Here is a 22,048-nt window from a genome sequence, read left to right as displayed (position 1 = left end):
CATACATGTAGAGGCTAAAATTTTAACACCATCCTAAATTTCACGTCTTGCAAATTCCCACTTCCATAGCCTGAATTTTGATTTTAAGGAAGGATCAAAAACTGGGTTTCACGCTTTTCTGCTCAAGAAAGAAGTCTTTGAACTGATTAAAATAGCTCTTAATGAGCCTTTTGCACAGCTAGAGTTTATTTTGTGATCTTTGATGTAATTAGTCACTTAACTTTGTAACCCAAGCCAGTTATTCATTACCAGATCAAAACCTTTTAGTTGGGTTAACTTTACTGATGCATGGAAAAGAGGTTAGTTAACTTGATTCAAATTATTGATACTTTCTTTTAGAAATGTTTGTGCAATTATGAAAATTATTCTTAGACTTCTGGGATGTTTTCTTTTGGCTTTTAGAGGAGGTGCCGTCACGAGAGCTGGGCCTAGATGGTTGGAGACCTGGTTTCCATTATTACTTTACTGCTACTTTCTACCAGAGCCTGTGCTGGCTTCCTCTCAGCCGGGAAGGTGGGTGACTACTCCTCACCTTCCTTCTAGGCTTGAGGCTTTGTGGTACCATTGAACTGCAGCAGTGGTGGTGCAGGCAATGGTAGTCCCAGACTGACAAGAGAGAAACGTTTCCTGTGATACTTCCCCCACATGTCTTCAGAGGATTTTTTCCTGGCTCTGTTTTGCACAGAGTCTTGGATATTGGCATTATGCTTTAAGGTCCTTAAAAGAAAAGTGTTCTTTTTATACACGGTTCAAGGAGAGGATCTTTTACCTTGTTCTGCTGTGTAGATAGAGCAAGAAACTATGAATGGTGCCAGTTAGACTCCTTTCTTCCTCATCAGTGATGGAAGGGCTTGAGTATACCCACCATCAAGCCCTAACTTTTAGATAACTTCTTATCTCCAATGGTCCCTTCTCTGCAAATATGACAGGTTCTTTCCCACGCCCATCACTTTTGTCCCCACTGCATCTCCTGGTTGGAGTCTCCTCTGAAACCCTGCTCTTCTGTCCCTGTCCTGACACTATCCCTGATCTTTTGAGACTTACCTGTGGAACGTCAGATAATCTTACCTCATGCTTGGAATAGAGCCTTCTCTCTGATCGAACCAAGGAGTATGTGATTGGTTTGATTGATGCACATGTGCACATGTGTGCACACACACACACACACTCCAGAACTGTAAGATAATAAATTTGTGTCTTAAATCAGTAAATCTGTGCTTATTTGTTATAGCAACAATAGGAAACTAATATACATGTGTTTTTACATTTTTGAGAAGTAAAATATCATAGTAGCAATAATGAATGGTTTACAAAACTTGTTAATCATCTATTTAAACTAGAGCTTGATAAAGATATAGGGACAGGTGTGCAGGTAAACCAAAGTGCAGGTATTGATACAGGATTAAAAGGAGGAGCTGGGGTCCAAATAAAATATTCTGACTCCTAATTTTGAATTGTTTTTACAGTTATCTGATTTATTTGTTTCTATGTTTTTGTTGTTCATTAAAACTGTTAGTAAAATAATTAGGAAGTAAGTTTTAAAATGTTTATCATTTGAAGTATTTATAAAATTAAGTTATTAGTAGAATTAAGTAATTCAAGGTTTTAAAGCTCTACGGGGAAAATATGTGTACATTTCTTTCATATATATATATATATTCACTTTTTCTCTCTCCTTCTAAAATGTCAAGCTGTTTAACCAAAGTAGTAAGGACTATTTGTTTTATGAAACAGTTCTACGAAGTGCTTAACTTTTTTTTTCTGCTTTTATTAAAAAAATTTTTAATTGAAATATAGTTGATTTACAATGTTGTTAATTTTTGCTGTACAGCAAAATGGTTCAGTTATATGTATATATGCATTCTTTTTTTAAAATATTATTTTCCATTATGGTTTATCGTAGAATATTGAATATAGTTCCCTGTGCTATACAGTAGGATCTTGTCATTTATCCATTCTAACATATAATAGTTTGCATCTGCTAACCCCAAATTCCCAATCCATCCCTCTCCCACCTCTCTCCCCCTTGGCAACCGCAAGTCTGTTCTCTATGTCTGTGAGTCTGTTTCTGTTTCATAAAGGTTCATTTGTGTCATATTTTAGATTCCACATATAAGTGATATCATATGGTATTTGTCTTTCTCTTTTTGACTTACTTCACTTAGTATGATAATCTCGTTCCATCCATGTTGCTGCAAATGACATTATTTCGTTCTTTTTTATGGCTGAGTAGTATTCCATTGTATATATGTCCCACATCTTCTTTATCCTTTCATCTGTAGATGGACATTTACTTTGTTTCCATGTATTGGCTATTGTGAATAGTGCTGCTATGAATATAGGGGTGCATGTATCTTTTTGAATTATAGTTTTGTCTTTATATATACCCAGGAGTGGGATTGCTGGATCATATGGTAGCTCTATTTTTAGTTTTTTGAGGAACCTCCATACTGTTCTCCATAGTGGCTGTACCAGCTTACATTCCCACCAACAGTGTAGGAGGGTTCCCTTTCTCCACACCCTCTCCAGCATTTGTTATTTGTAGACTTTTTATATATATATAAATTTATTTATTTATTTATGGCTGCATTGGGTCTTCATTGCTGCGTGCGGGCTTTCTCTAGTTGCAGCGAGCAGGGGCTGCTCTTCATTGTGGTGTGTGGGCTTCTCATTGTGGTGGCTTCTGTTGTTGTGGAGCATGGGCTGTAGGCGGGTGGGCTCAGTAGTTGGGGTTTGCGGGCTCTAGAGCGCAGGCTTAGTAGTTGTGGCGCACGGGCTTAGTTGCTCCGCGGCATGTGGGATCTTCCCAGACCAGGGCTCGAACTCGTGTCCCCTGCATTGGCAGGCAGATTCCTAACCACTGTGCCACCAGGGAAGTCCCTTGTAGACTTTTTAATGGTGGCCATTCTGACTGCTATGAGGTGGTACCTCATTGTAGCTTTGATTTGCATTTCTCTAATAATCAACAATGTTGAGCATCTTTTATGAAATGTTTAAAAAAAAAGTGTAATATTAGATCTGACAATGCTTAGAAGTGACAGTTACAACCTTAACATGAAATGGTTGTATAGCTCTTATCCCTTTTTGCTTCCTCTAGTTCTGTACAAGCATGAATGTTGGCCTGTTCTTATACTGTTTTGTTTTCTGTTAGTATATATAAATAAACATAATGTCCACAACAAAATTTTTGTGATAAAGAAGATATATGCTATAAGACATAGGAAGGCTATGATTCAGGAGAACTGAGTTCTAAGTCCAGCTCAGATCCTCATAGCAGTAGTTCTTAGTGACCTTGGGCAAATCATTGTGTCTTTATAGTTACACCTCTAAAATGTATAGTTTGGAACTTCTAATTTAAGATCAGACACCTAAACAAAGAGACAGGAGAGCAGTAATCAGTGGATATGAGAGCATTTAACAAGTTTCTGCAGAGGAAGTGAGAATAAGTAGGTAAGACATTTGCCACAAAGAAGAGAACCTATCTATAGTAGAACTCCAAAGAGGTTGTGAGTATACAGATGCCAGATACAAAAAACGAAGATGAAACGGGTGGCTAGAAGTAGGGATGTTAATTAAAAGTGTGTCTATGAAACAGTTTTGCTAGTTGGCTCCCAACATTCCCACCCCTACCCCCATGCTCAGCATTTGCCCCTAGAGAGCGAGTAAGTAAATGAAGAATTTATTAGGCCAGTATCTGGAGAAGGAGAAGCCTAGTAAGAGGAGCCCAGGATTTGGGGTGTTCTTTCCCTTGAGGGCATTTGAAAATTCTGGAGTGGGCAGCTGAGAGACTTAGAGTCCTTTGGACTGCCTTGTGGGGCTATAGGAGACAGGGTTTGGCGTCCAGGGCCCTCTAAAGGGGCTTAGTGAACTTCCTTTGCTTTAACTAGGTCCGATAAAGGGCTGCATCCTAGAAGTAAGGATGAACCAAAAAGAAACTGGCCCTTGCAGGAACTGCCACTTAACTTCACATCATCTCATTTGCTGAACCCAAAGTGAGGTGAGCCCAAATTGCTAGTGCCCCCAGGTACCCTGCAGAAATAAATGTAAATTCTACCTGGAGGAAGATAGATCATACTGGATATCAAATTATTTCTAGATAGCAAACAGTTTTGCAAGTTCAAGGTGCAAGACGTAATCAGAAATAACTAGTCACACAAGGAGATTGGACAACATTCACAAAATCCAGCACAAACAACAGAGAAAAGAAACAGATCCACAGGGGTTATTGGCATTATTGGATCCAGACTTCCAAAGAGTTATGATGTTATGTTCAGGATGATAAAAGACAGTATGAAAAAGTTTTGGTGGAAAATGAAAACTTAAAACAACTAAATAGAAATTATAGAACTATAAGACATAGTAATTGAATTATGAAGTTAATGGGTGGGTTTAAAAGCATATTAGATATAACTGAAGAGAGAATTGTGATCTGAAAGATAGGTGAGGAAAAAAGTATCCAGAATGAAGCCTGGGGAGACAAAAGGGTAGAAAAATATGGAAGAGAGGATGTATTTGTTTTCTATTGCTGCGTAACAAATTACCATAAACTTAGTGGTTTAAAGCAGAACAACAACCATTTATAATTTCATAGTTCTGTAGGCCAGAAATCTGGGTGGGCTTCCCTGGGTTCTCTGCTTGGCATTTCACAAGGCTGAAATCAAGGTGTCACTGGACTGGGCTCTTATCTGGAGGCTCTGGGGAAGAATTTGCTTTCAAGTGCGTTCAGATTCTTCGCAGAACCCAGTTCCTTGCAGCTGTAGGTCAGAGGTCTCCATTCCATTCCCTTGCTCTCTATCAGCCAGGGGCCACTCTGCTCCTAGAGGCTCCCACATTCCTTCTCACGTGACCCCCCTTCCATCTTAAAGGCAACAACATGTCTAGTCCTTCTCAGGATTCAGATCTCTCTGACTTTCCCCTCTTCCCACCAACCAAAACAAACTCTGCTTCTAAAGGGTTCTCGTGATTGGATTAGTGCCCCCCCACCCCTTCCCTTGTCATCTCCCTTTTGTTAAACTTGGCCCTCTTGCAGGACACAGGGTCAATATACGACAAAAAAATCAAATGCCTCGAAATTGATAGAACAAACCACTTCAGAAAACAGTTTGGCATTATCTACTAAAATAAACTATATGTAATACCACTTTTAGCTATCTACTCATCAGAAATGCATGCCCAGAACCATGTACAAGAATGTTTATGACCATGTTTTTTGCTTGTAAACTGAAAACAACCAATGTATCTATCAACATTATGTCATATAATCATAACAAAGGAGTATTATAGCGATGACACAGAATGAGTTATAGCTTCACACAACAACGGATGTACCTCACAAATATAATGTTGAGTGAAAGAAGTCAGACATAGACAGTTTCAAAAACCAGGCAAAAATAAATGATGCAGGGGCTTGAAGATACATGTTTAGCTGGTAAAAGCAAGGAAGTGATTATGATAAAAGTCAGAAGTAGGGGACTTCCCTGGTAGTCCAGTGGCTAAGACTCCATGCTCCCAATGGAGGGGGCTCAGGTTCCATCCCTGGTCAGGGAGCTAGATCCCACATGCCACAACTAAAAGATCCTGCATGCCGCAATGAAGATTGAAGATCCTGCGTGCAGCAGCTAAGACCCAGCACAGCCAAATAAATATATTTAATTATAGTATAAAAATAAAGTCAGAAGTAGTTATTGTCTTTGGGGGGCAGGAAGGATAGTGATTAGTGGGGGGGAGCACTTTGGGGTTGTTGACAAAACATGGTTCTTTGTAATAAATCATTAAGACGAGGAACAAAAAAGGAAGCAAAAGAATGAATACCAGACAGGCATACGCCTTCTCACCAACAGCACTCAACTTTGGAAATCATTGGAGCTCTGAGAGAAAATTGATTTCGAGCTTAGAAGACAAACTATCAATCAAGGATAAAGGAAGAGTAAGATAATTTATCTTCCATGCCCTTTTTTTCTGAGGAAATTCCTTGAGAGTGTACTCCAACAAGAAAGAATACAAGAACGTGTAACACCAGAAACAGTGGAAGCCAGAGAAAAGAAATCCCAGGGCGATAGGTACACATCAGGCCTTGAAACCCCAAGAAAAATGTCTTTCTGAAAAATGGAATAGATTCCAAACAATAGATAATGTGAGTAAGGAGGTAAGAAGTACTAGTGACAGCTCTAAAGAGGTATATTTGTCTTCTCTTAATAAGAAAAAAAAAGTTTATTAGAAACTTGTGGTAGAAAAGTTAGAAAAAGTCACGATCTAAGAATAAAACAAATTTAAAGCAGCATGATGTTTGAGAACTTACGGAATGTTAGAAGAGAATCCATTTAACCTTAATGCTGGAAACAATCACATTCTCTTATGAGTGGCAAGGGTCATGTGATCTTTAGAAATGAAATGTAATCCTCGCTCTGAAATTAGTAATGTTTACATGTGTGCACATACATACATACACTCTGTAAGTCGATTTTCAACTTTTAGACACATCCTAAGGAAGAAACACAGAAGATTTAATTATAGGGATTGAAAGATGTGTTATTAAACTTGACCATTTAAGACAGAAATTGGAGGAAAAGAGATTAGAGAGCTGGAGGAAAAAGGAGATGAAGTGTAATATTCTCATTTTACATAGTGGGGAGCAAGAGGTTCCTTTGAAAGTTGATGCAGCAAGTTTAGGCATGTTATTTAAAGTTACAAGGGTGACCAAGGGAAAAGTTAAAAATAACATGAGAGGTCTTCCCTAGTGGCGCAGTGGTTGAGAGTCCGCCTGCCAATGCAGGGGACACGGGTTCATGCCCTGGTCTGGGAAGATCCCACATGCCGCGGAGCGGCTGGGCCCGTGAGCCATGGCCGCTGAGCGTGCGCGTCCGGAGCCTGTGCTCCGCAACGGGAGAGGCCACAACAGTGATAGGCCCGCGTACCAACAACAACAACAAATAATAATAATAATAATAATAACATGAGAACAAAAAACTAGGAGGAGTTGGGGGTTTCAATGAAGTGACTAAATCCTCAGTGTTCGTAATGGGGAGTAAATAGCTAATTTCTGAAGTTGATAAATGAGGAAATAGTGATAAAAGTATGTTCTTTGGAGTTGAGATATTACTAAAAGAAGTAAAGCCAGGAATAACTGAAGGTAGCTCCTCCTGGAGTTGGAACTAGGAATGGGGAAGCATGAGTCTGCTCAGATATTCAGAATTGGTCCATTTGGCTCATTGGACAAAAACTTTTGAGACCAAAAAAGGTGTGTCTGTTTTTAAATTCTCAAGACAGAGATATAGATATATATATATATAGATATATATATATATCTATATATATATGTACAAATCACATGTGCATGTATTAATTAATGATTTGTTTCACAAATAGATTTATTTTTGACATTTTATAATCCATATGAATATTACATTTGCATATGGGCATGTGATTTTAATTAATTAATTAATTTTCTTTATTATTTTTTTTGGCTGCGTCAGGCCCTAGTTGTGGCACGCAGGGTCTTCATTGAGGCGTGTGGGATCTTTCCTTGTGGCATGCGGGCTTCTCTCTACTTGTGGCCCATAGGCTCCAGAGCACATGGACTCTGCAGTTTGCGGCATGTGAGCTCAGTAGTTGTGGCACACGGGCTTAGTTGCCCCACAGCATGTGGGATCTTAGTTCCCCAACCAGGGATTGAACCCAAGTCCCCTGAATTGGAAGGCGGATTCTTTACCACTGGACCACCAGGGAAGTCCCTGGGCATGTGATTTTACATCTGTGTATACATGAACACATAATGTGAATTAAAGAAAAAGTAATTCCAAAGTAACAGGAAGCTTCTAATAATTCTTAACCAAATGCTACAGCAGACAGCCTTTAATTTTAAAAAGTTAAAATTGAATTAAGTTTGGGTTTTTTGGCAAAAAAAAATTAATAGAAGTGAATAAGTGTAAACAGTGTTATAAACTGAATAGAATAAATAAATAGAAACAGTATTTTAAATGGTGCTTAGGTTCTCAGATGATCTTTAGCAGCTTTTAACCCCTGATGAGGAGCCAAAAGGTAACAGTGACAGCAATCATACTGTTAGTGCTAGCTTGAAACTAGTACAGAAGGTACTCAATTTTTCCTGTCTATTTTCTGGAGGAAAATTAATCATAAATTTCAGCTGGGAACTTGAGATTCTGGAAACAAAGATCCTAGAAGATTTTATTTCTTAACCATAGTAGTATGAGGAGGTATTTCTAGCAGAATTTTATGTATAGCAATTGCTTATGTTAGGGATTTTGTATCTTGGGGATTTACCATGAACTGAGATTTTGGCTTCTGTTTTCCTTTTAGATTCTTACATCTGGGAAAAACACAATCAATCAAAATCTAGATTTATTATATCCGTCTCATGAGTTCAAACCATTTTCTCCACTGTGATACTCCAAAATATACTTATATTTCATTCTGTGATACCAGTGACTTTTTTTCAACTTATTGGCATATTTAAACTGAAGATTTTGTTTTCTGGGCAGTCTTACATGCTCTGTATTAAATTACTTGGTTCTGAACATAATAATCTCAACTAATATAATGAGACGTCCATGTGCAAAGATTGCTGAATCCCATCCTAGCTTCAGCTGCCATGGTGGCGCCTCTGCAGAGGAGTCCGTTCGTCCTGCACGCTTAGCCAACTCACCTTGCTCTTAATGTGCAGAAGTACCAGAGTGGAAGCAAGCAGATTTTTCCTTATTTGTTATTCATTTAAAAAGATAATACATTGAATGTACATTCTGCATTGCTGTATATTCCAAAATCATCCTAATGGGTTGCCTATTATATTTCTTAATTATAGTGCTGCTTTTGATACAGTTCTTGGGATAAATGTTGCAGTCAAGAAACTAAGCCGTCCTTTTCAGAATCAGACTCATGCAAAGAGAGCTTATCGTGAACTTGTCCTCTTAAAATGTGTCAATCATAAAAATGTAAGTTATGTCTATATTTCCTCTAATACTTTAATGTTGTCAATGCTGCCATAATCATCTGGGTCTTTGGAGATACAATGAGTTTAGACCTAGGGTAAACTAGTGATAAAAATACTATTTAAATGGTTATATTTTATTGACAGAATTTTCAATCAACATTGGAGATATTGAAGTCAGCAAGAGGCATCATTGTCCATAGGAATTTAGGTCACTCAACACAGATGGGAATGTCAATTAACCTTGTAACCATTTGGTTTTCACTGTTTCCCTGTGTATAAAATGGCAACAGTATTGACCTGGCAAATTGAGAAATATCCAAATACTTTTTAGAAAAACGTTGTTCTATAAGTAGCTTTTACATATTCACATTTATTTAAATAAATGTTATTAGATGATGTTATATTCAAGATAGTTGTACTTGGCATCTCTACAGAAATCAAAGCATTGTAAATTTTAAGGAAAAACAGTATATCTCTAGAAAATGAGGTACTCAGGCCCATTTTATGTTCTACTACTGATGCCTGAGCATTATTTTGAACATGATTTTGATAACCTTGCCATGTTATAAAATTATAAAATGTTAAGTCTGGCAGGGGCTTTGGAGATCCCCTCCCATGTGACCTCTTTTTGTTACGGGGTGGGGGGGATAAGTATTTAAAAGTACACTCAACTCTATATGGCTCCTTTTGTTGTAACATTTATGCTGGATTTTTCTGGTGTAGGGACATTAAACACAAAACTAAGATAGGTTCAATCTTTTGAGTCTGTGGTTTGAGTTTGTTTTTAAATTCTCCAATGCATGCTTTATTTTACAGGTTTAAAACAAAAAGTAAAAAAGTTTTTTTTTCAGGTTACAAAAAAATGTTTATTATTATTTTTAATTCAAACAGTATAAACAAGAAAGAAAAATCCTTGAATCCCACCACCCACTATCATTAACATTTTGGTGAGCATTCTTATGCATATATATACACACATACATAAATAAGCTCAGTTATGTTATTACACATCCTGCTTTTTCCCTAGTGGAATGTTGCTAGATCTCATATACATTAATGAACATAGATATAAACCATTTTTTAAATGGCTACATAGTACAGATGCACAGTTATTCATTTAACCAATCACCTATTATCAGATATTTAGATTGTTTCCAGTTTTTTGCTATTATAAGCAGTGCTGCAGTGAACATCCTTATACGTTGCATCTTTGCACACTTGTCCAGGTGAATTCCTTGGCCAAGATAGCTGGGTCAAAGACTATGCACACTTTTGGTTTTAATAATATATACTGACAAATTAACCTCAAGGAAGACTGTCAATTTTACACTTTTATTGAGTATCTGAGTATGTCTTTTATTTCAAAATACCCCAGAGCTACATACTGTTGATTTGTTTTACCTTACCAAACTGATAGATGACAAATGATACCTTATTTTTATTTGTGAGGTTGATTTTCTTTCCATATCTCTATTAGCCATTTATTTTTATTTCTTGAGAGTTTGTTTTTCATGGCCTTTGTCCATTTTTCTCTAGGACTGTTGGTTTCTTTCTTATGCATTTATAGAAGATCTTTGTATATTAAAGCTGTCAACCCTCACTTTTCCATCTGACCTAATTTAGGTTGTTTTTGTCATACTGATTTTTGTTGTTGTGTTTAACATAATCAAATCTCCTAGGTTTCCTGTCATGCTTAGAAAAGGCTTTTCTACACCAGAATTGTATAAATGTTTATTCATATTTTAATGTTTCATGGTTTCATGTTTTAGATTTAAATTTTTGTTCCATTTTGAGTTTATCTTGGTGTAAAGATTGAAGTATGAATCTAGTTTTTTCCCCCTTGGCTAGCCAGCCACTCCAATCCTATATACTGAATAATTCATCTTTCCCTCAGTCATTTGAAATGATTGAGGACGTGTGTTTGATGCTCAAGCAGCAGAATTCATTGTTTAACCATTGGGGTGCCAGGACCAAGGCCTGTGGTGGGGTCCGTTCTTGAATCCTCCTTACATAAAGGTAATGTTAATAGGTAATGCTATGAGGCATTTCATCTTTATCATACCAAAAATATAAGCTTAGCCTTTACATTTCAAAACTTTTTAGAAATTTGGATATTGTATTTAAGTTTTCAGAGTTAACATATTGCTTTATTTAGTGTTTTTCTACTTGTAATTGCTACTTTTTTATGTTCAGAGCTAGAAAGACATTATGTGTTAAAATTCTATAGTAATAAGTTACTGGGGACACATAAAAGTGATTTGATTAAAAGTGCATATTATTTCCAAGTTGAGAATCCTAATCATTTAGCTTTTTTCAAATGCTGTGTAATAGAATGTTTTGGTAAAAGCAATAACAATAATAATAAATACAAAGCTCTGCTGCGATTTTTTTTCTAGTTTTAACACACTTTAATGTTAAACTTAATTTTTATAATCAAGTAGAGTCATTTGACATGCTGAGATATAATTTTCTCTTTTCAGATAATTAGTTTGTTAAATGTGTTTACACCACAGAAAACTCTAGAAGAATTTCAAGATGTGTAAGTATAATTTTTATTCAGTAATACACTGCTCATCAAAGAGTGAAAATTTAGAAAAGAAAGTAACTCCTTTTTTTACTTAGGAAATATAGGTGAGAACACATTTTTAAATGATATCCTAGCCACTTTTCTCTGTAGAAGAGAAATATTAAGGAAAATGAATAATAGTATTCAACTATTTGTGCCTAGATGGTTATCATTTCTACAACAGATAAAGGATGACTGAAAATAATTCTTCAGAGCAGACAGTGCCATTAATGCTGCTGATTTCCTTTACTGAAATATAAAATATAACATGTTTTTCTCTAGTCCCCAAGATTGTAGGGTTTAGGTGTTTATAATTATTATTTGAAATGGGTAAGTCATTAAACTTCCAAAATGTGAAATAGAATTATCTTAGTAATGATGAAATGAGATATTAATTTATTATTGAGATATAATACACAACTTTATCCTAAATTTATTCATGTATTCATTCATTCATTCAACAAATATTTGATTGCCAGGAATTCCCTGGCAGTGTGGTGGTTAGGACGCCATGCTTTCAGCCCGCAAGCCACACGGTGAGGCCAAAAAAAAAACCAAACAAATATTTGATTGCCAACTGTGTGCTAGACAGTCTCTTGAACTTGGCATACTTTAGTGACCAAAACAGCAAAAATCCCTTTCATTTTTTAAGAATCGCAGGTGGTCATATTTCTTCCTAGAGCTTGCAGGAAAGCCAGGGAAGATAGACAGTCAACATAACAAATAAGGAAATGATGTCATTCATTAGGATGTGTGGCAAATGTTGTAGAAGAAATGGAGCTGGGTAAGGGGGTTCAGAAGTGCTGGGCGTTAGGAGTCAGGTTGCAACTTTAAGTAGAGTAGTTAGGGAAGGACCTCACTGGATTGGTGACATGTGAAGAAAGCCTTCAAGGAAGTGAGGAGGTTAGTCCTACAGATATTTGGGGGAAGGTAGTATCAAGATAGAAGGAACAGGCAGTGTAAAGGAGCAGAAGAGGGAGTGTGCCTGGTGTGTTATAAGAACAGCAAGAGCCAGTGTGGCTGGATCAGAAGAAGCAGAGGAAAGTTGAAGAGGTGGGTTCAAAGAAGTGACAGGGCCAGACACTGCTGGGCCTCTAGGCCACTGTAAGAATTTTCCTTTACAAGTCAGTAAGACTTTCAGCAGGAAGAGTAAGCTTATCTGACTTATGTTTTAAAAGAATAACTTTGGTTTCTGGGTCGAGAACCCACTGTTAGAAGTAGGACACAGAAGACCAGTCAGGAGGCTATTGCAGCAATTCAGGTGAGATTATGATGGCTGCATTTAGACCAGAGGGGTGATAGTGATGGTAAAGGCAAGAGATAGGATGCTGACACTGTTTTGAAGGTAGAACCCCAGTGTTTGCTCCTAGAGAGGATGTGTGGTATGAGAGAAAGAGGAGCTGAGAGCAACACTTGGAGTTTTGGCCTGAGCACCAGAAGGATAAAAGTGCTCTCAACTGAGATGTGGAAGGCTACAGTCAGAACAGATTGCGAGGCAGGGTAGAAGGAACTCAGTTTTAGTTCAAGATGTCTGTTGGACACCCAAGTGGAACTGTGAAATAGGCAGTTAGATAAATGAGCCTGGAGTTCAGCAAGGGGGTCTGGGTTGAAGGTATTAATTTGGTAGTTGTCAGTCTATAGATGGTATTTAAAGTCTTGAGACCAGAGACCAGAGATCACCAAGATTGTAAGTACAGTTAGAGAAAAGAAGACCAAGGACCGAGTGCTGGCACTTCAACAGTAAGAAGCTGGGGATAGGAAAAGGGCACAGTCAGCCAGGATTGTAGGACTGGCCACTGGATTTAGCAACACGGAAGGCCGACATGGAGCCTTGAGGACAGTTTCAGCAAAGTGGTGGGGGCAAAAGCCTGATTAAAGTGGGATTAAGGAAAAATGGGAGAAAAAATTGGAGATGATAAGTATAGACACCTCTTTGGGGAGTTTTGTTTGCATAGGGAGCAAAAATATAGGATGGTAGCTGGTGGGGGAAGTAAGGTCAAAGTTTTCTTAAGATGAGAGCAATAACAGCATGGTTTCTATATTGGTAAGAATGATCCAATAGCAAAAATGTTTAAATATAGGAGAATTTGAATGTTTGAGATTCTATTTACTATGATATAAAAATTGTTTTGTATTTAACTTGAAAGGCATTTTGTTGTTAGTTGTTTTCATTTTTTGAAAACTTTTACAAACTTTCATCATACATTTGCTTCTTTTCAAGATACCTTATAAATGTTTAGGGAAAACAAGTTATCTTTTTACTTTAGCCAGTGCAGTGACTAGGTGGTAAGTTATTACTATTTCATAAAAATTCTAGTTTAATAACCATAAAGGAATTTTGGATAATTTTCATGTGTACATGGCTGATCATTTATTTCCCCAGGTATTTGGTTATGGAATTAATGGATGCTAACTTATGTCAGGTTATTCATATGGAGTTGGACCATGAAAGAATGTCCTACCTTCTTTACCAGATGCTCTGTGGTATTAAACATCTACATTCAGCTGGTATAATTCATAGAGTAAGTAGTGATACCATATTGTTTAGTTTTGTTTTTTAATCACAATCATTTCGTTGTCATAATCTCCAGTTACAAAAGAACATAATATTTTTTAAAAATTTGTCAATGTCGAAAATCCAAATAAAGTATGGGATCATGTTACTCTTCCAAATATAGTTGAGATTAGAAGACATTTGTGGAATGCCTGGTTTGCCTGGGCCCATGTGAGCCACCCTGGATGCAGGCATGAGCCAGCTGTTCAGACTAGTACTGCAGAAAAATACTTCTTTTTTTTTTAAGTTTTTATTTGAAAGTAACTTAAAACTTAGAGAAAAATTGCAAGAATAGGACAAAGAACTTTACTCTTTACCCAGATTTACCTGGTGTTAATAGTTTTTCCATATTTGAAATCCCATTTTTAGTGAGCAAGGAATTTGGATTTGGGGTGGGGGAAAGTTAGAGGCCAAGTAGTATATGATACAGTTGCTTGAGAAGTCTTATGTGAATTATGGCCCAAGTGTTCATTGCTTACATCGTAAAATTCTACCACTCCAGCATCCCAGCCATACTGGTGGGAGCTTTCGGAAAGGTTCCAGGCAGATCTTTTGAATAGGCCAAGGCTGGAATTTGAATGATGGTGTTGCCTGTCAGGGGGTACATATTTAAAAACCAGAGAGATATTCTCTAAGCTGGTTTTATGAGTTTTTGTTATTTTCTTCACTTGTACTGCTGTGTGGGCAGATTATGATAGAGTTGTGTTTTTTTTGTTTGGTTTTTTGTTTGTTTGTTTGTTTAGCAACTATAATGTTGAGTGAGACTAGAGGCAGAGATAGTTTTATTGAAAACATTCTTAGCATTCCTTAAATTATTACTATACTAATTTTGTTGACAGACTGTCTTTCAATATTATGTTTCAACAGCAAGAAGTTGTATTTTCTCTGAACTGAAATCTGTGGGGGGAAGAAGATAGTGAGACAAAAACAATGAAGCCTTTTCATACAAAAAAGAATAGAGAGATTTTTGATGGTGTAGTAGTAGTAATTCTTTTGGATCTGTTGGGTGCCAGGAAAGACTGTTTCCATCACAGCCACTGATCAGAGACGTAACACAGTAGCAGAGCCCACCAATCCAGAGAGGGCCAAACTCTTGCCCCTTGTGAGCATGAGGCCTGAGGCCTGAGTGAGGTCTGTAGCCTGAGGCCAGTCCTGGCCCTCCCAGTGCCTGTTGGGCGCCTGGCACAAAGAGTCCTGACCAGTCTTCAGTCATTTAAAATACAGCCTTTGCTGCCGCCAAGTGTTCAGTTTAAATTATATAAATACTGTTGACAAACTTGCTTTAAAAATAGTAACATTGGTCTTTTTAATTAAAAATAAAGATTTCCCAGCATAACATTCTATTTCTCTTCAAAAATATTTACAGACCTTTATATAAATTAAGGCACTCCTAATTTCTCTTAAATACATTTTGTATTAAAGTCTTAACTGAGAATAAGTTCCCAGATTATTAGGCTTCATTATGTTAGGCCTTATTAATTTTGTAAAAGGAAACAGTTTGTCTTGCTTGTATCTCCCCTCTTGGGCCCAGATATACATGGGGCAGCAATATCCTCCCATTTTAGGGGGTCTTGTAAGAGCTGCAGCATGCACGTGCCTGTGTTAGGTGATGTTCCGTCCCTGCGGTTTAGGCCCATACCTGTGGACCAGAAGGTCCAAGAAAGTTTTGGTTTGCCCAGCATGATTCTGCCAACCACCTCTCCATCCCATTTACCTCCCCACTGGGTCTCCCTCCCCTTGTCTTATGCCCTCCTGTTCACACATTTGTGGGTCTGCCAGACTTTGTGTCTGCTGTGAAAGTACCACGTGGTCATTGTGGGAAAGGTAGAGAAGGCACCTGTTTGCACACCCACCACCCCTCCAGGTCCCAAGAGGTGATGAACCACAGTTATCCCTTTAAGCCTGTTAACGGTTTTCTGTGAACTTTTCCTGTCCTTTTTTCTGTATACTATACGATAGGCATAAATACACACATTCGGTTTTGCTTACTAAGGTGGTTTCGTTCTAAACATAAAATTTAATTACTTGAAAAATAAAACACCTGTAATCCCACCAATTTTTACCTTGTATAATTCAAAAAATTGAATGGAAGTCCCCAGCCCACCACTGTCACCTGGAGGAGGCCAGTGATGGCAGTTGGGTGTGTTTCCTTCTTAACTTTACACTGACACATTTTCTTACTGATGCTAATACCAACATATCTGTCTATGCTAACGTCCTTTTTAACTTATATTTTTCAAAAACAGGATCATCTTGTACATATATTGTTCTGCAACTTGCTGAATTTTGTATTTTTATCAAGGATCAAATAGTTTTACAAATACTTACTAAAAAAGAGCCCCCACCTCCTCCCTGTTATTTCTCTCTCCCCAGAACAAATTCTTTCAGTTCTTTTAGCTGTTATTTTGGTGTTTATCTCCATATCTTGAAATAATATGATGAGATCTCTATTTGTTGATCTTTCTTCAGTTTGGGACATAAGGTACTGACTTAGCTCTTTTTCACCAATCGTGCCCCTCACCTGCCACCTTTCCTGTCCCCCTGTCCTCCCAGTATAGTTACAATGTAATTGGTTTGGATCAGTGTCCATAGTGTGTTTTACGTCATCATGACCCTATAAACGCTTTTCACAGCTAAGCCTATATTTACACCATGATTATATTTCTTTTCCTTTCAACTTTTTGTCCCTAGAGTTAACAACACTTGTCTTTTATTTGTTAGAGTTTTGGTCTTTGTTGTTTGTTTTAAGGAGGGAGCAGTTTTCCACATCCTTATTGCTAATTAAACCCTAAGGTTTCTGCCAGGTATCTAAGTCTTCTCTCACTGTATCCAAATGTCTTAGCTGTTCCATCACCTTGATTGTCTCCTGGCGCCTCAGCCCTGCTCACATCTGGACTGGCTGCCCCCATACCTGATGCAGAGACCTTATCCTGGACCTCGCTCCAGCGTTTTCCTGGGGATTTCCTTCACCTCTCTCTGGAGTTGGAGCCCACTTCCTGATCCCTATCTCTCCTTTGTTTTGGTGGGACACATCCTCCAATAGCTTCCCCAGAAGTGATGCATGGGAAGTAAAATTTTTGAGGCCTCAGATAGCTGAAACTCTTTATTCTGCCCTCTCACATGATTAATAATTCAGTTGGATAGAAAATTCTTAGTTACAAATCAGTTCCCCTCTAAGGTGTAAATACAGTACCCTGTTGTGTAGTGTTGTATGGCTTTTGAACTTTCTAATGCCATTCTTATTACTGATCCTTTGCAAGTGCCCTGTTTTGGGTTTTGTTTTATCTCTGGAAACATTTTTTAAAGTTTCTTTATTTCTTGTATTCTGAAATGTTAGGATGATATGCCTTGATATGGAAATTTTTTTCGTTAATTGTGGTGGGCACTTCAGTCTGGAAGAACATGCCATAGAGTTCTGGAAAATTTTTTATTATTTCTTTCAGAATGCCTTCTTTACTGTGTTCTTTATTCTGTCTTTCTCTGAAGTACGAGTTAGTTGGAGCTCTTTTTTATTTTTAAAAGTTCCTTTTTATAGCATTTTGTTCTTTTTTTTATTGGAGTATGGCTAATTTACAATATTGTGTTAGTTTCAGGTGTACAGCATAGTGATTCAGTATTTTTTCAGATTACATTCCATATTACCAGATAATGGGTGTAATTCCCTGTGCTATACAGTATTTCCCTGTTGCTTACCTACTTTATATATGGTAGTTTGTATCTATTAATCCCATACCCCTAATTTGTATCTGTTAATTTGTATCTGTTAATCCCATACCCCTCTTCCCTCTCCCTTTTGTTTTTGTTTTTGTTTTTTTTTTTTTGCGGTACGCAGGCCTCTCACTGTTGTGGCCTCTCCCATTGCGGAGCACAGGCTCCGGACGCGCAGGCTCAGCAGCCATGGCTCATGGGCCCAGCTGCTCCGCGGCATGTGGGATCTTCCTGGACCACGGCACGAACCCGTGTCCCCTGCATCGGCCAGCGGATTCTCAACCACTGCGCCACCAGGGAAGCCCCCCCTCTCCCTTTTGTTAACCACAAATTTGTTTTCTATATCTGTGAGTCTGTTTCTGTTTTGTATATATATTAATTTGTATCAGTTTTTAGCTTCCAAGTGATATCATATAGTATTTGTCTTTCTCTGACTTATTTCACTAAGTATAATATTCTCTAGGTCCATTTATGTTGCTGCAAATGGCAGTATTTCATTCCTTTTTTTATGGCTGAGTAATTCCATATACACACACACATACCACATCTTCTTATTCAGTCGTCTGTTGATAAGCGCTTAAGTTGCTTCCATGTCTTGGCTGTGGTAAATAGCATTTTATTCTTCTTGCATGGAGACACTATCATCTCTACAAGGCTAGAATTTCTTTGAAGTTTGTTTTCTGGGTTTTTCTTGTTTGTTTTTAGGCACACTGTGTGGCATGCGGAATCTTAGTTCCCCGACCAGGGATCGAACCCATGCACCCTGCATTGGGATTCTTAACCACTGGTCTGCCAGGGAAGTCCCTTTGAAGTTTTCTTATTGCTGCCTGCAGTGTTTTCCTTTCCCCTGAGGTTTTGTTTTGTTTTGTTTTGTTTGTTTGTTTTAGTGCATTTGGTCTCTCGCTGTCACGTGTGAGGTTTTCCTCAAACGTCTGGTGACCTTTTGTCACTGGTCGTATTTAAGACTGAAGGATTAGAAGGCCAAGTGGAAGTGCATGGGTTGGGATTGTTGAATGAGGGGTTTTTCTTTAGAGCAACACATAGCCACAGGTGTCTCTGTTTGCAGGTCTTTTCTCTGGACATCATTTAGTTTCTCTAGAAAAGGCTCCGGTCTCTTGACTGAGGGAGAGCAGTCTGGCTGCTGGTATGAAAGGCTGTGTGGGGTGGGGCTGAAGTTCTCATGTGGCAAAATGCAGACCTTCGCTACAGCACCCTGTCTTCAGGCTGGGCCCCTCACCCATGCCCTTCCTGTGCCTCATACCAGCAGATCTGTTGGTATTGTGCTTGAGGCCTGAGTCTGGAAACTTGGTTTCAGTTTTTCTAGATAATAGGCCAGTAGGAGTAAAGGAGGAACCAACACCTCTGTGTGGATCTGGGAGGTCTACCTTTACCTTTCTGTGAACCTTCCCCCACCCCAGATCCCTCAGTGTCCTGCTCCCTGCCCCATCCTGCCTTCCACAGTACTTGTCGTTCAATTCCTAAGCCCTTCCCAGGTGTTGTGGTCCACATTATTTCACTGTGGGCCACTCACTGAGGTTGGAATTTACTCTACTCAGCCAAGTCATTTATTCCTTTCTGCTGCCTTCCCTCCCCATAGAGCATGTGGGGTTTTTCATTGAAGGCATTAGTGTAGCACGATGGCATTAGACATGCAAGAGATGCATGGGGAGAAGGCCTGTGAGGAAGAACAGAGGGAGTGAGTCAGTGGAGGTGGGGAAGCTGACAGGGGTCAGCCCAGTCTGACCCCTTGGAGTAGAGAGGGCACGAAGGAGGGTTGGGAGCTGCCCGTCCGAGGAATCTGGTATCTCATAAGAATGGACCTCCTTCCCCATGCAGTCATTAGCCAAGAGCCACTGTGGGGTGTGTGGCCTTGTCATAAGCAAAGGGGAGGGTCAGGGTACCTCAGTGGGGTGTCTGTCAGTTGCAGTCCCACAGCAGAGAGCCAGGTACGCATTTTCATGGCTACCACCATCCACCCTTGCCCCCCTCAGCTCTGCTTCTCCACACAGGTCAGGACCAGCCCCCTCAGGCTCCCTGTGGGCCTCCCTTCCTGAGGGGAAGGGACCAACTATAGCCCCTTTCACTACAGTTGACCTTGGAGCCACAACAGGTACTCATTCTCTCCATTCTCCATTATTCATACCCTCAGCCATCACCTTGGCAGGTCTCTGTGCCTTACCTGAGTGTGACCCAGACCTTCATTCCTGAGGGGTCTAAGTCTGGTGGCTCACAATGGGCCACAGGGTCCATGGACCCACCCAACAGTCATCTCCCCAGTCCTCAAGTGTGTGATTGGAACTGATACAGTTGGCAGTTGGTACTCTTAGCAGAGTGACCCCTACATTGGTTCTCTGGTCTGTGAGGTAAGAGTTATGATGGGGAAGGCCAAGTGGAAACCTGAAACTGCCCCCCTCAAGATAGTACATCAAAAACATTATTGAACTCTGGGAGGTGGGGGAGAATGGAGGAGATTAATGCTGCCATTAAAACCCAAAGAATGCGAGGGTGGTGGTCCCTCATAGCTCAGTTTAATTCACTAGTCCAGCCCTTGAAGAAACTAGATGGATGCTAGAGAATGTAGACCATCGAGCCTTAGCTGATCAGTAGTCCTGATTGCAGCTGCTTGTGCTGGACACGGTGTCGTTGCTAGAGCAGATTAATAAGGCCTCAGGTGTGGCATGTAGCCTTTGACTGGGCAGATGCATTCTTCCATACTGATTAGAAAAGACGATCAGAAACCATTCACACTCATGTGAGGTGAACAGCAATATTCTTTCACAGTTTTGCCCTAGGCCTGTGTCATAATATAGCTGGAAGAGATCTGGACCAGTCTCCATTTATTACCTGGCCTCCACAACTCACCCCCCACCACCAGCTAGAGGAGGCATGATGTTGCTTTGGGTCTTTGACTTTCAGTATCCACTTAGAACTTGTGTCTAACACTTCTCCAAATGACTGCTGTTCCCAGGTACAGTCACCTGAGTAAGGGGTCATAGGTACCTGTGGGGAAATCAAGGCAGTGGACGCTTGTTACAATGTGCAGGGACACCTCTTCAGTCAGTGGGTTCTATACCGAGAACTGACCAGGAATAGCAACGGCCTCAACCTTCCACTCCTCTGCTCTTGCCCTTTTTTGGTTGCAGATATTTTGTGCACCCTTATTGGCTGCCCCAGTGATGCCATCCCCGCACTCTGGGTCAAGCCCCCAAATTTAGGTGTCATTTTTATTTTAATGTGTTTCTTGTTTGGAGTGGTTTTCAAGATTTGAAGGGGCAGAACTGTCTTTACTCTGCCATCTTCAAACTACAAGTCCAGTTCGTTTGTGGAAAGCTTCTTCTGGTTGTGTGTGGAGACTGGTGGGAGAGCGGCTGTGCATGTGGGGAGCCCTCAGGCGCCCTGAGACCTCTTTAAGCACCTTCCCATCCGCAAGCGTTGGGAGGCGGGGCTGCCTCTCCCAGTCCTGCCAGGACAACAAGCCACACCTTTGACAGCTTGGTTTGCATTTTATTATCACAGTTTTCCAGCAGATGGCAGTAAAGTGCATTGTTCCAACAAAATCAGTGCAAGAGGACAATTTTCTGACAGGTGGAGGTGGCTGGAATGGGCATGTCTACTAATCACACAGCAGTTCATCAGACTGGCCGGTGGCACTACTCTAATCATCCTTGTTCATGTGGCGCTGTGTTAGTTCAGGGCCAGGTTGGATTTCAGGGGCTGCTGGTGGTAAAGTATAGACGTCTCAAATTTTTAAAAACATCAGTCTCCTAAAAAGAAAGCACCTATTGACGTCCCCACCAACAGTGTAAGGAAGGGTCTGTTTCTGCTTCTTCCTCCAGCACTGGATATTGCCATTCTTTTCCTCATTGCCAGAAGAGAGGCTAAAAATTGTTCCTTGTCATTTGGGTTTTTAATTTTCATGAAGTTGAGCATTATTTTATGTGTTAGTAATTTGTATTATGAAATGCCTGTTCTTGCCATACTCTTTGGTTTTAAAAAAGGAATCTAGAAACAGATTGGTTTGTTTTACGTTAGCTGTATTACTGCTTTCTCACAGGAAGGGGTCACTGGTTTGAGCGTGGGGCTGATTCTTCGCTTGCTTTCCTTTGTGCAGAATAGCAGCTGTGGGTGAGTTGGCAGTGCTCCCCACAGCACATCTCCACATCGGGACATGCACAGCGGAAGTGCTCTGGGGCCAGCCAGGGACCAGTGCATCTGCATGGGCTTGGTGGGAATTTTAATTATGTTTTTAAGCGATATATATTTATAAGTTATA

At 39.5% G+C, this 22,048-nt stretch overlaps 1 protein-coding gene across 3 annotated transcripts in view; it reads left to right on the top strand.

Moving 5' to 3' along the window:
* MAPK9 (mitogen-activated protein kinase 9) overlaps positions 1–22,048 on the top strand; it is a 58,274-nt gene that overhangs the window by 22,169 nt on the left and 14,057 nt on the right. For all 3 annotated transcript variants that reach the window (XM_060008251.1, XM_060008252.1, XM_060008253.1), the window contains exons 3-5: positions 8,819–8,948; positions 11,428–11,486; positions 13,897–14,035. In XM_060008251.1, coding sequence (XP_059864234.1) covers positions 8,819–8,948; positions 11,428–11,486; positions 13,897–14,035 — 328 coding nt within the window. The remainder of the gene's footprint in view (positions 1–8,818; positions 8,949–11,427; positions 11,487–13,896; positions 14,036–22,048) is intronic.

This window comes from Delphinus delphis, chromosome 3 (assembly GCF_949987515.2).
Source record: "Delphinus delphis chromosome 3, mDelDel1.2, whole genome shotgun sequence".
Classification (NCBI taxonomy): Eukaryota; Metazoa; Chordata; class Mammalia; order Artiodactyla; family Delphinidae; genus Delphinus; species Delphinus delphis.
Note: the sequence above shows the minus strand (reverse complement) of the source record. Positions and strands in the feature narration are given on the sequence as shown.